The 17050-nt window shown below is 39.2% G+C and overlaps 1 protein-coding gene across 4 annotated transcripts in view; it reads right to left on the bottom strand.

Moving 5' to 3' along the window:
- Positions 1 to 17050, bottom strand: part of Dclk1 (doublecortin like kinase 1) — a 348060-nt gene that overhangs the window by 10296 nt on the left and 320714 nt on the right. For 3 of the 4 annotated variants that reach the window (XM_070002971.1, XM_070002969.1, XM_070002972.1), the window contains one exon: positions 15177 to 15290. In XM_070002971.1, coding sequence (XP_069859072.1) covers positions 15177 to 15290 — 114 coding nt within the window. Of the gene's footprint in view, positions 1 to 9761; positions 9836 to 15176; positions 15291 to 17050 lie in introns of all 4 variants that reach the window. The other variant, XM_070002970.1, reaches the window with a different exon arrangement.

The raw sequence follows: 17050 nt of genomic DNA, 5'->3' as shown, positions 1-17050 counted from the left end.
CGTTGTTACTGAAAATGATTCTCTGACATTAGTAGGCTCATTGTCTTCTTTCAATGGACATTGGGTCTTCTAGGACAGATGACCTGTTACTCTGCTTACTTAAATGAACTGTATCTTAATTTCCCTTTAGACATCACTCTATTCCCATAGTGAATCCAGTGAGGGTGACCTTCCCATCTTTGGGGCAGGGCCAGGTTGAGGAACAAGCCTGAGCGGACTGCATTTCTCCATACTCATGACTCACTCAGTATGGGTACAACCTAGTTGTGGTGGAATGTGTTGGAACTCTTGTTGTGACTTCATCTTTACAATGAAACCCAGTTTTGAGAGGACAATAGGCCTGGAGCTGCTTATTACATCCTGGTACCACATGATGTCAAGACTCAGGGTAGCATGGTGGAAGAACAGAGAGAAAAACTAAGCTTTGACTGAGTAGCTACTCCATTTATCAAGAAGCCATATCTCTCCCATAGACCTTTCTGGTTATGTAGCCTAATAAATTTCCATTGGGATTAAGACAGTTTAGTTTGGGTTTTCTTCACTTGTTATCAAAATAGCCCTAACTGATAGATTGTTGAATATAGTTAAATTATTCTTACCTCTATATCTTGACTCAAGCTATTCACCAACCTGAAAGGACCTTTCTTTTCCTCTGCCCAGTCAACTTTATTTATTCTCCAAGACTTGATCACATTTTACTTACTGCATCATACCTTTTTTTTTTGTTGTTTTTTAAAAAAACAAAACATAATCCCCTCAGGCAAGAATGTATTGGCTGAATTTTGGGGACTTACTTGTATATTGAGCTCTTATCTTTTTTGTACATACTTCTCAAGTGCTGTGTAAATTCCTCTATGGTACAATTTGAAATCTCCATTTATTTCCCAGGATACTTAGCAGACTATGGACTCATATTAGGCATGTGTTACATGTGTCTTAATTAATAAAGAATTTTAGGGGTGCATTATGTACTTACTGAATAACAACAAGAATAGAACCCAAAGCAACTCTGTAACACCAAAGAGTAAGAAGTTAAGAGTATTAAGAATATATTAAGGGATATAAATATATATACATCTATATATTTAAGAATATAATGTATGTTTTCAATATGGTCAAATTCTTCTCTTCTCCTTTCCCCTCCCCCCACCCTAGTACTGGAGCTTGAAATCAGGGCATTACTCTCTTTCTTGGCTTTTTTTGCTTGATGCCAGCACTCTACCACTTGAGCCATGCCTCCACTTCCAGCTTTTTGCTGCTTAGTTGAAGATAAGAGTCTCATGTACTTTTCTGTCTGGGCTGGCTTCAAACTTCAATTCTCAGATCTTGGCTTTCTGAATAGTTAAAATTACAGGTGCGAACCACCAAGGCTTGGCTGATCAAATTCTTTTTTTTTTTTTTGTGGGGCTTGAACTCTGGGCCTGCTCTTCAGCTCAAGGCAAGTGCTCTTCCACTTGAGCCACAGACCCACTTCTGGTTTTCTGGTAGTTAATTAGAGATAGAGTTTACGATTTACAAGCATGAGCCACCAGTGCCCGGCTTCAAATTCTTAATGCCAGATAAAATTTAAATTATCTCCTACTCATGCACTTATCCACTCTACAATGTTGATGAGGGTCCAATTTCGTACCACAATAAGCATGGCCTTACACGATAGCTATAGATGTTTATTTATGATGCTAAAATTAACTTGTTCTAAAACTCGTGCAGTTCATCTTTTGCAGTCAAATTATGAACTACTTAGAAGGGAAGAGCTCCACAATAAAAATACAACTACCTCTTGTTAGACACTCTTTGAGATATTTTGTCCTTAAACATGTATTGTAGAACTGCTGACCTTTTTCAAAGCATCTGAAGTATCTGAAATGTGCATCACAAATTTAAATTCTTGGCCATTTCTGAATGAACAGAGCTAGGCAGCTTCACTCTTTGTCAGTCACCAAGTGTTCATCCATGTCTTAGAAAAGGGGCTATCTCCTCCTCACTGCCTGTCCTTACAAGGTGAGGATCACCTCAAGTACAGGCAGGCTTGATGCTTCATTAACACCTAAGACTTAACAGATTTCTTACTGTATTCATTATTTGCTCATGGTTTGTGGCTGGGTTGGAGCCAGTACTTGTGGGAATGCAGTAGAAATCCCAAATGCCTCCTCACTGAAGTTCCCACTTCATTAAGAGCTCCTAAGAGAATCTAAAGGTTGCATTACCACATGCTGGTGTTAATTAGCACAGGTTAGCAAGAAATTTCCTGAGATTCTGGTGGTGACCAATGGTAACCAGATACAAATCTTTAACCAAGTGCCTTCAAAAATGTGCACGATGCCAAGTTCCACAGTATATAGTGGCTGAGAGCTATAAACTGGCCTGCGGGGGGAGGTGGGGGAGGTGGGGGAGATGGTCAATGGCACTGAGAGCTGATAAAATAAAATGACATAGAGAAACAGACTAATATAAACCTGTCAGGCACATAAGCAATGCTGTATATCCCCACCTCGAACTACAAGACTATCATAGAGCACCTGGCAGCTACTAGAGCAAGTGCAAAAATTGAGGAATGGAAAAATAAAGCCAGTTACCCCCAGCACAATTCAGGTGGCTGCATACACTGTGGCTGGAAATATTGGTGATATTAAAATCCATCATGTTTCTGGGTCTGCTTCCACACCAGGCATAAATAAACAAAAGGCAGTGTTTACCTAACCAGGAGATTTATTCCAACAAGAGATACATCTAATGAATTTGGCCTGACTTGACCCTTGTGAAATAATACTGTCCTCCACACTCTGCTCAGATATTCCAAATCCCTTTTTTCCGACACTAGATCGGGAACTCAGCACAAGCACACCCAAACTACCCAGCTGAGGTATCCTATGCAATGGCATAGGCAAAGCATAGCAATGGAGAAGAGAGGTCAGCAATGAATCAAGAACATGAACTGCAGTATTAGCTTTGTTTTTGCTTCTTAGAATCATCCTACATCTCTGTAATTCTTAAGAGCCTTAGCTTAATCCCTATGAAAACAGCAGTAGGTAGAAGCCAAGAAAATTAGCTTTCTGTCCTAGCTCAGCTAATTATGTGTCCTTGCGTATGTTTTCTAAATACATTGAGTCCCCGTTTCTACTTTCACAGACTGAAGTAGGGTGTGGGGGGGCAACTAGGCATGCTCCCCAGGGAAACTTTTCACCTATGAAATTCTATGAATATGCTTAATAACATCATCCATCTACCTCAATGGGTGATGTTGTCCCTCTGCAAACAATAGGCCTCGCAGTCTATGGATCAAAAATATTATTTCCACTCTGCAGAAATATAGGCAGGATTCACAAGGGATGTACCTCATTTTATTTGTGAGGCAATGTGTTCTGTCGTGGCAGTAATTATTGGATTTAAGTAACTGCATTTTTCAAAGGCAAACGCTGACTGCTTTCCCTCATTTTTTTCTTTTTTTTTTGTTTCTTAATTTATTGCTAGCCATCACATACAGTCTTCATTTCATTAATAAAAGAACATTATTGTGCATTTTGCCTTTTAGGCCATCCATTATTCATACTACCTAGGAGAAAAAACCAAGTGTGCCTGTGCTGGGGCATTAATCTCAGGAACTCTCTCCTTTGCTTCCCCTCTCTCTGTAGAGACGAAGTTATGATTTGCTTGCCATTTCGGAAATGTTTTGCTTGCTAGTAAAATTAAACTGACAAATCAATGGACATCTCCTTCCCCCTCCTCGTTTTTACTGGGCTTGCTCTCCTGCTTATTACTCTTTCCTTTTGTTTTGCATTTGTATCCTTTTGGAAGTCCTTGCCAGGAACTAAAGAGAATCTGAAGACATCGTCTAGATTTGTCCTAGAGAAAAGATGACCATTGAAACAGGAAATGGCCTACATGGGATATAATTGGGTAGCTTTTCAAGCTGCTTTCATGGTGTGACTCACTTAAGTATTCCTCGTTTTCCTGGGAGACCTGATCTTCTACTTCTGCATCAGCGATCTTAAACATCAGCCTCTTCCTGTTGACCTGGTTCTTAAGGAAATCCCAACTGGTTTAGGTCTGTCATGAGTTTCTGATGGCTTCCCATCACAGGGCTATTTTGACCATTAGAGGGGTTTGATTTCAGCCTTTCAGAAAACAAAATTTACATGCTTTCCTCTGCTCTGCAACTCCTAATTTCCTGACATCTTGTTTGGTTTTTAACATGCTAAGTTGCTAAAGAATTGCCACAGACAAGTGGCACCCCCCAGAAAATCTGCGCAGATTTTGAACTTACCCAGCAGGTGAATCAGGGGTAACTCCTTTCATTGCCTTTTTCAGCTTTTTCTGAAATGCTTACTACTGAGTTTCTAAGAATGGTACATCATCCTAGAATACTGTAATGCAGTTTCAGTGTCTAATCTTTTTTAAAGAATTCTAAAGTCTTCAAAGCACCTCTATCTTGAAAATCAAGAGAAGAATCATCCTTGGTTTTCTGGAGAGTTTAAGTGCTCATTCAGCAACTTAGAAAATGTTTGCTGAAGGCTTACTGTGTGCAAAGAATTCTACTAGGTAGTTGATATACAGGTTTTAACAAGCCACATTCCTATTCTCATGGGGCTTGCATTCTTAGTAAGTGAGACCTCCGAATTTACAAACATTCTCCCTTTAAATAACAGTTGGGAAGCATTTTCTGAAAAGGGCCAGACAGCTTATATTTTAGGCTTTTGGGCCATATGTCTCAGACACAACTTTTCAAATCTGCCACTGTAAGGTAGAAGTAGCTATAGACAATATGTAAATGGAAGTTATGTGGCTCTGTTCCAATAAAACTTTATTTATCAAAACAGGTAATGGAACAGATGTGGCTCCTTAACCATAGTTGGCTTATTCAACTCTACAAAACAACATTCAGAGTTTGGCTACTTGAAGTGAAATTTACTGTTGTAAACACCTAAGAAAAATATTAGATGTTTGTCTGTAGTTTACCCTGATTAAAGCATGAAAAAGGTTCATGCTGCTGCCTTTGTAACACATGATTCTGATCTTGAGAAAGACCAATTTTCTCAGAAGAATCTGTCTCTTCCAAGAAGTGAGTTTTTTTTTTCTTGGATGAGAGGAAAACATGAGTGGGGCTATGTGCTGGGTCTGTGAAGGCTCGTGTGCACACACAGCACATTTAATCCTTTCCACCATTTTAGAAGATGACTATCATTATTCCTTTTTTTAATAGATGGGAAAATAAAAAATCAGAGAGAAGAATGCGACTTTCCCAAGGTCACTCTAAAAGTGGCTTGTGTTTCATATGTATTTGAGAATTGCCTAAGTCTAATATGCAGATATTCATACGAATGTGTGCCAGTACTTATGATTAAGTTCTTTGAATTCTTTCCTGCACATTTATACCTAAGAAAGTCTGAATCACAACTATGAATATCACTAATAACAGTCCCTAAATGGGACAGGAATGAATATGTAGAAAAGTGTTTGGACATTTACTTTTCAATGAAAAACAATGAAAATAAACTCAAAATAAATATGCTGCTACCATGTAACGTTCAGTCATTAGTAAGTTCTGTGAAGAATCTCAGGTAAACAAACAGTATCACTTCAATTTAACCCATGGAGTAAGAATGCCTTGAGATTCTCTTATTTCTAGTGACAAGAAAACTAACGTTATTAAAAATTTTTAAAAAAGATCTATAAGCTAAGTGTTGGGTGCTATGGCATACTCTACACTTAAAATTCATGAGATGAAGCAGAGGATCCCAAATTCAAGGTCAATTTGGGCTGCATAGCAAGGTTTAGGCTGCCTCAAAGAACAAACAACAACAACAATAACCCATCTATATTGTTGCAGCTTTCCCTTAAGGAGCCTTGGAAGACAAAACAAAAGTAAATCCTCAGCCAGCAAAGCCACCTGTTTGACTTGGGAAAACACAACCCAATGGTTTGTTTTCCCCCCATTTCTTTCAAGCATTCATGTCACTATAAAAGGCATAGAGTTCACTCCACTTTTGAACTTCCTAGACTGATAACTCACTGGTGGGTACTAAAGTACAATTCCAAGACTACTCCTCAGTGTTTCCAGAGACTTCCCTGTGGTTGAAGTTTGAGTGGTTTTGGAAGATTAAATGTATGCTTAAAACACAACAACAACAATATCAACACTTAGCTCCAAGTCTTTCTGTTACAGAGGGAGCCTCACAAGGAGGTGTGTGTGTGTGTGTGTGTGTGTGTGTGTGTGTGTGTGTGTGTGTGTGTGTGTGTGTGTGTGTGTGTGTGTGTGTGTGTGTGTGTGTGTGTGTGTGTGTGTGTGTGTGTGTGTGCGCGTGATTGGGTGGCTAATTCCTGGCTGGAACAGAGGCATCTGCCCTACCTTCTGGCAGCTTCTGCCACTCAGCAGGGAGCCTGTTCTCACTCAGCAAAGCCAGGCCAAGGCAACTTGCCACGAAGCAACCTGCAACCCAGTGCATTTCAACATGCGGTGTGCATTTGGCTGCTGCTAGACAAGATCCACCCCAGAGCCCTTGTCCTACCACACTGAGATTCCTCCCTGTCTTCCGTGGAACAATTCTTTCAAGACCTGAACAGAGCAAGACGCATTTAACCGACCCCATTCCTTTTAACAACCAGCCATGACAGCATTTAATAGCTCTGCGAAGATGGTGCACGGCTGCCACCGCTCTGCCTCATTATTCACTGTTTCAGGATGGTGCTCCAATATGCACATTTTAGACGTGGCATGCTCAGGAAACCAACCATCCTTTTGTCCTTGCTTACTATCCCATTTCATCTTAGGGAGCTTTTTTAGCTGAGGTCTCTTGATTCTGGTTTTGCTTAATTGTACTACCCTGTTCTGTGTGCTTGAAATGCAGGATTCTTTGACTATACTACTGGCCACAGGGACCAGTCTCACTGGAGACTAGCCTGTGACAGTGTCCCTTTTGGATAACGACACATCTTCAGGAGGTGAGGGTAATGTAACAGGATATAAATAATTTTTAGCAACTTGCTTCAGGGACCAGCAATGGCTTCATGAGCCCTACAAGTAGGAAATAGCCCAGGGAGTTTCTTCCCCTGGACTCTGGGTGACAGGAGTAAAGTTTCTTAGATAAGCAGGCTGTAACCTCCCTGCTACCCCTCATCCCTTGCTGCATTTTGAGAGCAGCTCTCTGTGAAGGACAGAAAGAGGTGAATGGATCACCACCATTTCTCCAAAATGGAGTTCCCACAAATTCAATGAAGAGGATCCTGTTAATTCTAGGAATCCCAAAGAGATGGGTTTTCCAGCTTACACCCTTATGCAAGCTTGCTTTACTCAGAGTAGTGAAAACAGCCACAAGCGCTTGTAAACACCACAATTGGGAGTGGGGATGTTTGCCTGTAATGATTGTTTATGTTGGGAAGTTGGCTGCCACTGTGGTTAGACAAATGCTCCCACTTCATGGAGATAAAAGGCAAGCATTTGCAATTGCTGAGGAGAGTGTGCTCGTTCTGGGGCTAAATGGCATTATAAAACTTCCTAATTAAGCATTGATGGCGATGAGTATTTTAGCATCATTTCTCCCATTTAGCTTTACATACTGGGTGCACTGTTTAGTACAGCATTAACTATAAACATTGTTGTTACTGCCCCCAGCTGGAAAACAGAGCAGTTCATGTGTGGAAGAAAAAAGAGATTATCTCCCATCTGCTCTTGCCCATTATTCAGGGATGTGTCGTTTTGTCTGTTGATGAAAGCCATCACTAGAATTTTAGTTAAATGGCCTTTTTATACTTGGCCACAGGTATCAATTAGTAGATTTACTTGGTAACTCGTACCTACCCTTAATCTTTCCAATTTAGTCATTTAATTCTAGAGGTTTCTCCTTTTTTTTGTTTTGATGAGATGAATGTCAGAGTGTAATATTTTATTGTACAAATCCACACAACTGTAATTAGACATACTTGATGTGTATTTCTAATTGTATATCAACTTTACACATATATGTCTGGTGAATGTGCCTGAGGATAGAAGACATACAATTAAACAAGGCTGGAGTGTGGTATGATTCAATTTATAGGATGTACAAAGCTCAGCCAGGCTAATTAAAGTGGCTAGACTCTGGGGGTCAATGTTTAGCCCTGGAGTGAAGTGACTGTCCTACAAAGGCCCTGGGAAGGGTTTTTTTTGGGGGTGCTGAGAATATTTTGAGATGATTTACAAACTGCTAAGAGGGGTGTGTTCAGTCTGTGAAAATCCATTGATGAGATTTGCACGTGTTTGCCTCTATATTATCTTTTTGTAAAACTGTAAAGGATGTGGTGAATCATCTACCATGTTAAGGCAAAAGGTAGAGTCTGCACAAAGGCAAATCCAGATTAATCCACAACCTCCTCCCCAACTCCCTCCCACGCCAAGCAAGGATAAAAAAAATAAAGCCAATTCTTTCTAAGTCCATTAAACTAATTTACTTAAGTAAATTAGAAGGTGAATGTGCACTTTGATGGGGCATATCAATCCTCAAAATACAAATAATCTTCCCTGAAAAAAATAACTTGGGTGAGTGAGACTTGGGTATTTTTGTGCTTTAAGCAGATTTGAAAATGATCATGACACTGGTATATTTTGAACAGTTGTCAGAGTGAGCCCTTTTGTGCTGGTCTAAATCTTTTTTTGGGGGGGATATGTCATGATAGAAAAAATAGGCAGACATAATTAAAGGCTAAAATTATATCTAATATATATGCACATGTATCTATATATTTTTCCTTTAAAAAACTTGGTAGTCTAATCCAGGAGACAATGCCTGACAGTGTATCACTGCTGATAGACTTCATCACTTGAGAAAAACGAAGGGCCAAAATTGGTGGAATTTTTCTTAGTAAACATTAAGACAGGGAGCTTTACCTGGAGACCAATTCAGAGACATTAAGATAGAGAAGAGAAGTTCCCTAGAACTTCTAAGGCTTCAGTTCTCAAACCATCAAAACCCATCCTGTTTGTGGATAGTTTAAAAGGGACATGCACAATGCCCCTGGCAGAAAATGCCAGGGCCATTGACTGGAATAGAAAATGATGGGATAGAATTCATAACCTGCTATGAAAGAAAAACCATCATCACCCATAGACCTTTTTGCTTGAGCAGAAGCCGGCTAAATCATCTGACAGTTTGCAAAATATTGAAAAGTCAATTCATGCAATAGCTCGGACATAGAGGGATTTCTGGGGGTGGGGTAGGGGGAGGTAACAAGAAAACAAAAACAAAACAAAAAGGTGGATACTTGGAAAACACAAGCTCACTGACACACACAATGCATTCTATTAGTCCACTGCACTTGGAGGCGCTTCTACCACTAACGTGTAAATGCATTGTTTCATCCATCTAAGAAGGTCAAGGTTGATGACTTTAAAATGACAGTATATACTTCTATAGAATATATACTACGGTGCTATTGTTCTTCCATTTATCCAAGGACAGAAGAGCACTGTAAATCATTGTTTGAATTAGCAATACCAGGCAAAATGCTTTGGCATCAGCACGAAATATACTGTCCTTTTAACCGTAAGGAAAATTGATACTGAGCATGTGCAATGGAAAGAAAGCTGGCAAATGTCAGTGTGAATAATGGGTGAAAAAAAGGAATGAGGGGGTGTGGCATCTCAATCAAGATTAAAATGAAACTGATAAAGCAGCATATGGACTGGATAACAAATCAAAAGCATGTTTATCCACTGAAGGAACTGGTTAATGGAGACTGCCAGCACGTTGCCATGGAAACACTGACTGTTGAGCTGCACCATCTCATACCTTATCCAATACATTCCTGGTTGTTGGTAGTAGTCCAAAGACCCTGATCTCTTGATGGTAAACCCGTGGTCCAGCTGAGCAGAGAGAAATGGGGCAACTCAGTGGATCAACATTGTGCTAAAGGATTAAGACTCCAGACCAAGTTGTTCTACATTAACTCTGTAAGTAATATAGAATGACGATGTCTCTTCTGCAGGGCAACTAGCTAATATCGTAAATCTGCACATTGCAAATACAAAGGCGAAGAACGACATTAATCTTCCCTCATGAATATCTTGGAGGCCTATTCGTTAGACCTAGTCTGTCAAACAGGTTTTTGAATGTACATTTAATAAGGCCCTCTCGATTTCAAAAGATAAAAATATCTCTTCATAGGCTAGAGAATGGAAAATGCTTTCAATCAAATGAAATTCCAAAATCTGCTTTAGCCACCTAAGAGAAAGCAGACTGGACTGGACACCCACCCTCACTCCCCACCTCCCATGATACCCTAGGAGGCTTAAATGCAAGGCTTTCAAAACTATTCAATACAAGGGAGAAAGAATTAAGTTTTAAGAATCCACAAATCACAGCAATCTGGATTTCTTTCTTTAAGAGCTGGTCCTTAAAAGAAGAGCTACTCTTAAAGATGAATTCTGGTTACACTTCTGAACTAAAGAGGTATCATATAAAGCTATCAGTTAAGTTTCTTGGTATAACTAAGGATAATAACATGAGGTTTTTCACTGTATAGTAAATTGCATATGTGTAATTAAGAGTTTATAATTTAACAAAAGGTAAAATAACTAGAAGGCAGGGTAAGTTCTCAAAGTTGTTCAATCCTTGAATAAGATGTTAACTTTTGGCTACCTGGGGATCGAAGAGTCCGTTCTCAAACCTAGAGAATAGTAAGCATGCTGTTTGCCTCTTCCACCTGTTCTGCCCATGTAAGAAGCAACTGGTACACCTTTCTTTAGAAAGAGGCTCATGAGCTCTTTCAAGTGTCGCATCGGTTTGATGCTCTTGACAGTTTCTACTTCTAAATTCACAAAGGCATTTCAAAAACATGCCTGGGCACTAGGCATTTTAACTAAAAGAAAAAAAAAGAAAAGAAAAAGTGCTCAAAAGATTTGGTGTTCTGGTTAGAAACTAGACTATCCTAGTATTCATGAAAAGCAAGGTAAGGTTTTTATGTTGTTGAAACATATATTTTATTTTATTTACAGGAAAAAAAATTGAAGCATGCTTGCTCTCAGCAAGCTGGTGAATTAGTCCACAAAGAAGGCTACATAGTAACTGGTTCTCTACCGCCATCTACAGGCCATATGCCATATAACAGGGCATGAGGTATTTTCAGAACTGATTGCCAGTATCACAATTAGATGTACACTGATTAGTATGGATTTGTTCAATTAGACAGAAATGCTCTATTTGCATGAGCAAAATGCAAAAGAAGAACTTTAAAGCATTAGGAAAATTATTGGTTAAAATAATAAACAGCCTTAAATGGGGAAAAATAAATTGGAACTGACATCTTAGTCATCGGTTCTTCATCAAACTGAGCAAATCTAATAAGACCTCCCTCTCTTCCCTCAGCTCTCACAAAGTCCACTGTTAAAATGTCATCTCTAATTCCATTTTATGTCTATAAATTGCATTTTAATAACCTTTTGTTTCCCTTACCCTTCTCCCTGCTTTTTTTTTTTTTTTTTTAAATCTCCTAACTACTGGGAAAGCTAGCAGAGGGACAATGGGATCTTTCCAAGAGGCAAAATGTTGCCATTCTATGGACAGTAATGGGCTTTCACTTAATCACACTGCTTGACCCAAGGTCAGAACACCTTTCCTCCTTTCAGAAATTCCCTGTGATCCCTCACAATCTCCAGCTGGTAAGCATTCTCTTGGCCAACTGGAGGACTGTGTGTAGCCTTCATATGAAGTTATCATTTGTCCTTCCTTTGGTTTTATTAATGTAGGACATGAGAGCAGAGAGAAGAAACAAATGACAATGAGAACAAAAAAAAAACCCTGCTATGGTTCAGAACCATACATACATGTTAAACTGCTCATGCCATGAATTATACCTATGAATAGACTGTGTTTGTTATAGTTCATTTTCTTTTGTCATTTTAAGGAAAAATGTGTCAGAAATCCTGGTTCTCAGCCTCTGTGATCTGTAGCAGGCAACTTAAGCATGTAACTAAAGAGAGATATACCAGGTAAAAACTACTGACGTAACTGTTGATTTCTTGAAGGGAAAAATTACCTGACATTATAATCTAATAGTATTGTGTGTTTGTATATGTGTGTGCTGTTCCTGGGGCTTGAACTCAGGGCTCAGGTGCTGCCCCTAAACATTTGTGCTCAAGGCTAGTGCTCTCCCACTTGAATCACAACTCCACTTCTGGTTTATTGGTGGTTAATTAGAGATAAGAGTCTCACAAATTTTCTTGCTCAGGCTGGCTTCAAACCAGATCCTTAGATCTCAGGCTTCTGAGTTGCTAGTACTACAGAATAAAACACTGGCGGCCTGGCTCACAATTTAATAGCTTTTAAATAGATTATTAAGGGCACATGTAAATTTAAAAACTCACTCCTATAGCAAAAGGAGTTTAAAATAAAATTCATTATACTATAGAGTACAGGAAGAGCATGAATGAGCATGAAAAAATTATGTCTGAAAATCATACCAAAATCAATTTTTCTACACTATCAAATAGAAATGATAGTGTGTTATGCTAATTACAGAACTTTTAATGGTATGAGTCAATATGTGTATAGAATTATGAAACGGTAGAATGGTTTTTATAGAATACAGCATTATAGAATATATTTTTTTCTACCACTCACCTATATATGCCGTCTCACAACAGAATCTTGTTATTGGGCTGTCACATTTGATTTGGGGATGAATATTATTTAATTCCAGGGCCACTTTCATCTTTTGACAGACCCCTTCCCTAATGCCTAGTGTTTGCACTTTAAGAACAGAATAAAAAAGATTTATGCTATTCTGAAAGTCATAAAGCAGCCAGCCAGACTCATTTCTACTTCCCAGCCCCATTCAGAGACCTGTGGACTCCCTGGGAAGCCTTCTCTTGTGGAAGGTAGGGTGCTTCTGAGAGAAAAGCACGTGGGAGAAAGTATACAAATGCACATAATATGGCAGGTCAGTTTCTCCTAAAACAGCCTGTGAAATTGATCTTGATACTCTCTTTCATACGTGAAGTATTAACCAGAATGGTGAATTGTGCTGCAGGGCTGTCCAGGCACTTTTAAAGATCTATTTCTCAAAAATTAATTTGAATCTGAGTTGATAGTTGAACGTCTGTAGTGGATAAGGCACATTAAATAAACATGCAGCCAATGTGTAACTCAGGCCACCTCACACTTCATAGATAATTAATGTGTGCTTTCCATACAAAACAAGTTAGTGACAAACTGAGAAATTTGCTTTCCATACAAGTTAGTGACAAACTGAGAAATTTGCATTCCAAATTGAATTCCAAATGGTCCAATCATGAAACTTTGAGGGGGAAAAAGTCAGTAGACTTTTGATCTTCAAATATTAGATGGAGTGTTTTGAGATCCAGTTAGAAGAAATTTTAATAAACACTCCAAGGTTAAGTTTCAAAATTTATACAGGTTTAATTCCTCCCCCCTCCCCAATCTGTAGTGCCCATCAGTTGGAAAATCACCCTGAAGTTCCTGTCCCCACTCATGATAGAACTCCCATAATACTGTGAACAAACCATTAGAAAGCAACCAAGGAAATTTTAAGCAGATTCAGGAAAATAAAGGACCAGGGTGGGGAAAAAAGGAAAGCAAACACACAATGACACTTTGCGGAGCAGCACTAAAACCTGAGTGGGAGCAGAAAAGCCGTTCTTTTAATAGACAAGCGTTCTGGCAACCTCTTCCAAATAAAATTATGAACCACTGAAACCAGATGTTTTGGGGAACACTTGTCTCTTCAATGAACAATGGGGAAAAAAGACTATAGAAGAGCTGGTTTCATTGAGTATCCCGATGAGATTGCTACTTGCAAAAGTGACTGGAGATCAGTGGATAGCTAAAAACTCTAACCAGCTATGGATTAAGTTCTTTGTGGAAAGAATTAAGAGAGAGAGAGAGAGCAAGACCAGCTTAAGAATTTTAAACCTCAGCAGTACTGAGGAACACCTGAAAGAGTATGCCTTCTGTTTACATGCCAGTCTGTTTCTGTGCCAGTCACCCACACATCTGCAACCTCACTATTAAGAAACATTAAGCAAAGAGTACGACAGCATGTACACATGCATTTGTACCATTTGCAAATTCTGGAAGCCCATATTGAATCATATTGAATACTGAGATCTGGGACTGGCCAGGCTAAATAGATCACTTATTAATCTTTAATTTTATCTGTAGCTCTAGCAAAGTCAAACAAGAAAGAAAAAGAAGAAAGAAAATAGAAACACCCAGAGAAAGAGTTAAACATTCTGTACTGCTTATGAGCAGAAGGAATGGCTGAGTGGCATAAATAATTTCTACATTTTCAACATCAGAGTGTCTCAAGTTCTTTGTTCAGAAAGGAAAAACAGCCCAAGTGGTTTTCACATTGAATATGCAATTTGAATTTACATACTTGAGAAAAAGAGGAAATTATTAAAAACTCAAGTAATCTGGGACTTGAATATATTTATTCTAGAATATGACACCAAAGAAGTATGAGCTTTCTTTGTTTCCTGGGCCAATTTAATCTTTGCCTAGAGCAGCTATCAAATCGTATGTAGTATATGCCTGTATGTATAGAACAGAAACAACAACAACAAAAATCCTCGTGCAGCATCATCAATAAAATGATAAATGTTAAAAAAAAAGACTTTCCACTTTAACAGAAATTTCTAAGGAGCAAGACATCGTAACTTCATTGGATGTTCACAGCAATTCATTCCCATTGAAAAATCATCTGGTAGAAGCTTTTTCCCTAGATTCTGGCTTTTCTTTAGGTCGATGATAAAGATCTGTAGTGTTCCAACCTCTGCTAGATCACATCTCAGTTTTGCTTCTTTTCTAAGGTTCCTGACCTCAACACCCCCACCCCTCACTGCTCCGCCTCACAAAAGACACTGAATTCTTTTCCTGTGAGCTAGAAAGTTTGCATTGGCATAGAGTCCAGTGTAGGGGAAGTTTTTGTTTTAAAAAAATCATGAAATTAATATATACTGCAAGACACCCCGGAGGTGTCAGATAATGATGTGATACCCAGGGAAATATTCTGCAAACACATTCACACATACACAGAAGCCCCGTACTTCCTCTCCTGCATTAATGGGGAAGCTGTCTAAAGAAATGACCTGTTTCCCCTGTCTCTGAGTGGAATCTCCTGAGTAATGCCTGTACCTTAGGCGGGCTGCTTTTAGAAAGTTAGAGGTAGATATTTCAGATGCTTACTGCTATGACAGAAACTCCAGCTGCTGTGCTGTTCGGCTTGGGGCCTGTGTTGAAATGCTTCTTTATCTTTCCAGCTACTGACAGTTGATGTTCATTTTCAGGGAGGCCATCATCCTACAGATAGAAAAAAAAAAGAAAGAGAGAAAGAAAAGAGAAAGAGAAAAATATATGAGATGCATAAAAATAAGGCCAAAATCTTCTTTTAGGCCATGATCGTAGAATTCAGATGTCAGAAATACACCAAGGTATTTTCTCACAAAACTGTGGTTGGAGGTATGGCGGCAAGGTCTCTCTTCTTTCCTTGTCTGCTTTACCGTTCATTTTCTCTGTGTCATCTGACCCTCAGAAACCTGTCTCTAAATAAAACAATTCTGATTTAGATTTTGAATAAAGTTTACTTTCAATCTTGGCTCTAAGAACATCATCTATTTAAAAAAGAATGTCACCAAGCTGAGCGCTGGTGGCTTCCACTTGTAATCCTAGCTACTCAGGAGGCTGAGATCTGAGGATCATGGTTTTAAAGCCAATCCCGGCAGGAGACTCTTATCTCCAATAAACCTCCAGAAAACTGGAAGTGACACAGTGTTTCAAGTGGTAGGGTGCTAGCCTTGAGCTGAAGATTTGAGGGATAGGGTCCAGGCCTAGAGTTCAAGCCCCACAACCAACTGAAAAAAAAAAAAAACAAACAAGTCACCAGGTACCAGTGGTTCATGCCTATAATCCTAGCTACTCAAGAGTGTGAGATCTGAGAATTGAGGTTCAAACTAGCTGGGCAGGAAAGTCTGAAACTCCATTTAATCACCAAAAGCTGGAAATAGAGCTATCATTCATGTGATAGAGCACCAGCCTTGAGTGAAAAAGCTAAGGAACTGTGCCCAAGCCCTGAGTTCAAGCCCTAGCACTGGCACTAAATAAATACTTTAAAAAAAAAGAAAAGAAAAGAAAAATTTAATCTGGCCAATCAAAACAAAATCAGTATCTATCTTTTCTACTACCTGAGTTCATCATTTAACCTGGAAGCCAAGGAAGCTGGCAGACCTGGGCTGATGCCTAGCTGTAAATAAACTTGAGTTTGTTCTGTAGCTATTCAACTGGCCATTTGAAAACCCCAGACAGCCCTCTGGGCAGAAAGTTCTTCCTTAAATTTTAAGTCCTTCTTGCTGCCTCCAAATTGTCTGTTATTGTATCATATTCCATGTTACAACTTCTTTTACTTGATGTATCTGCTCACTGCTGGAACCATCTATGTCTGAGGCTGAACAAATTGTTTGCCTATATTAAATACTGTTGGAACAACAATGGCCAACAACAGTATGTGTCTGGATGTCACAGGATGAACGGACTCCAGGATTTTTGAGGGTAAAGATTACTTTTGTTCACTATGGAATCCTCCAGAATCCATAGAGCCTTCTCTGGGTGCTGGTATAGTACCTTTCCACAGGATAGATGCTTAATCAGTAATTAGAAAGGAGGATAAGAATATTAAAGTATTGGTTAAAACTAAAATCCTGGCAAGGCTTCCAGTACCATTCTTTGTTTTCCTTCTTTATTTCCTCTCCATCATTTTGCATATAATTTCTTAGTTCTGTCCAGGAAAATAAATCTGTGGCTTCCCAAATATGATGTACACTCTCTCTTTGCAAGAGCTGTCTTTCTGCAGGTGTTGGGAATGGTAGGGGGAGTTACTCTTTCTTTTGGATTTGGTCATTCATTTAGTCAGTAGATATTGACCATATGTCTACAAGGGACCAGTCATTACTGCCACAGCCATTTGGATAGGCTATATATGGCCTGTAGGACAGATGGAAGTTCCTCACTACAGCTGGGAGGTAGGGAAAATGATGGTCCTGCATGGGCCCTGTTCTTGGAAAACC

This window comes from Dipodomys merriami, unplaced genomic scaffold, assembly GCF_024711535.1.
Source record: "Dipodomys merriami isolate MVZ:Mamm:240054 unplaced genomic scaffold, mDipMer1.0.p SCAF_6, whole genome shotgun sequence".
Lineage (NCBI taxonomy): Eukaryota > Metazoa > Chordata > Mammalia > Rodentia > Heteromyidae > Dipodomys > Dipodomys merriami.
Note: the sequence above shows the minus strand (reverse complement) of the source record. Positions and strands in the feature narration are given on the sequence as shown.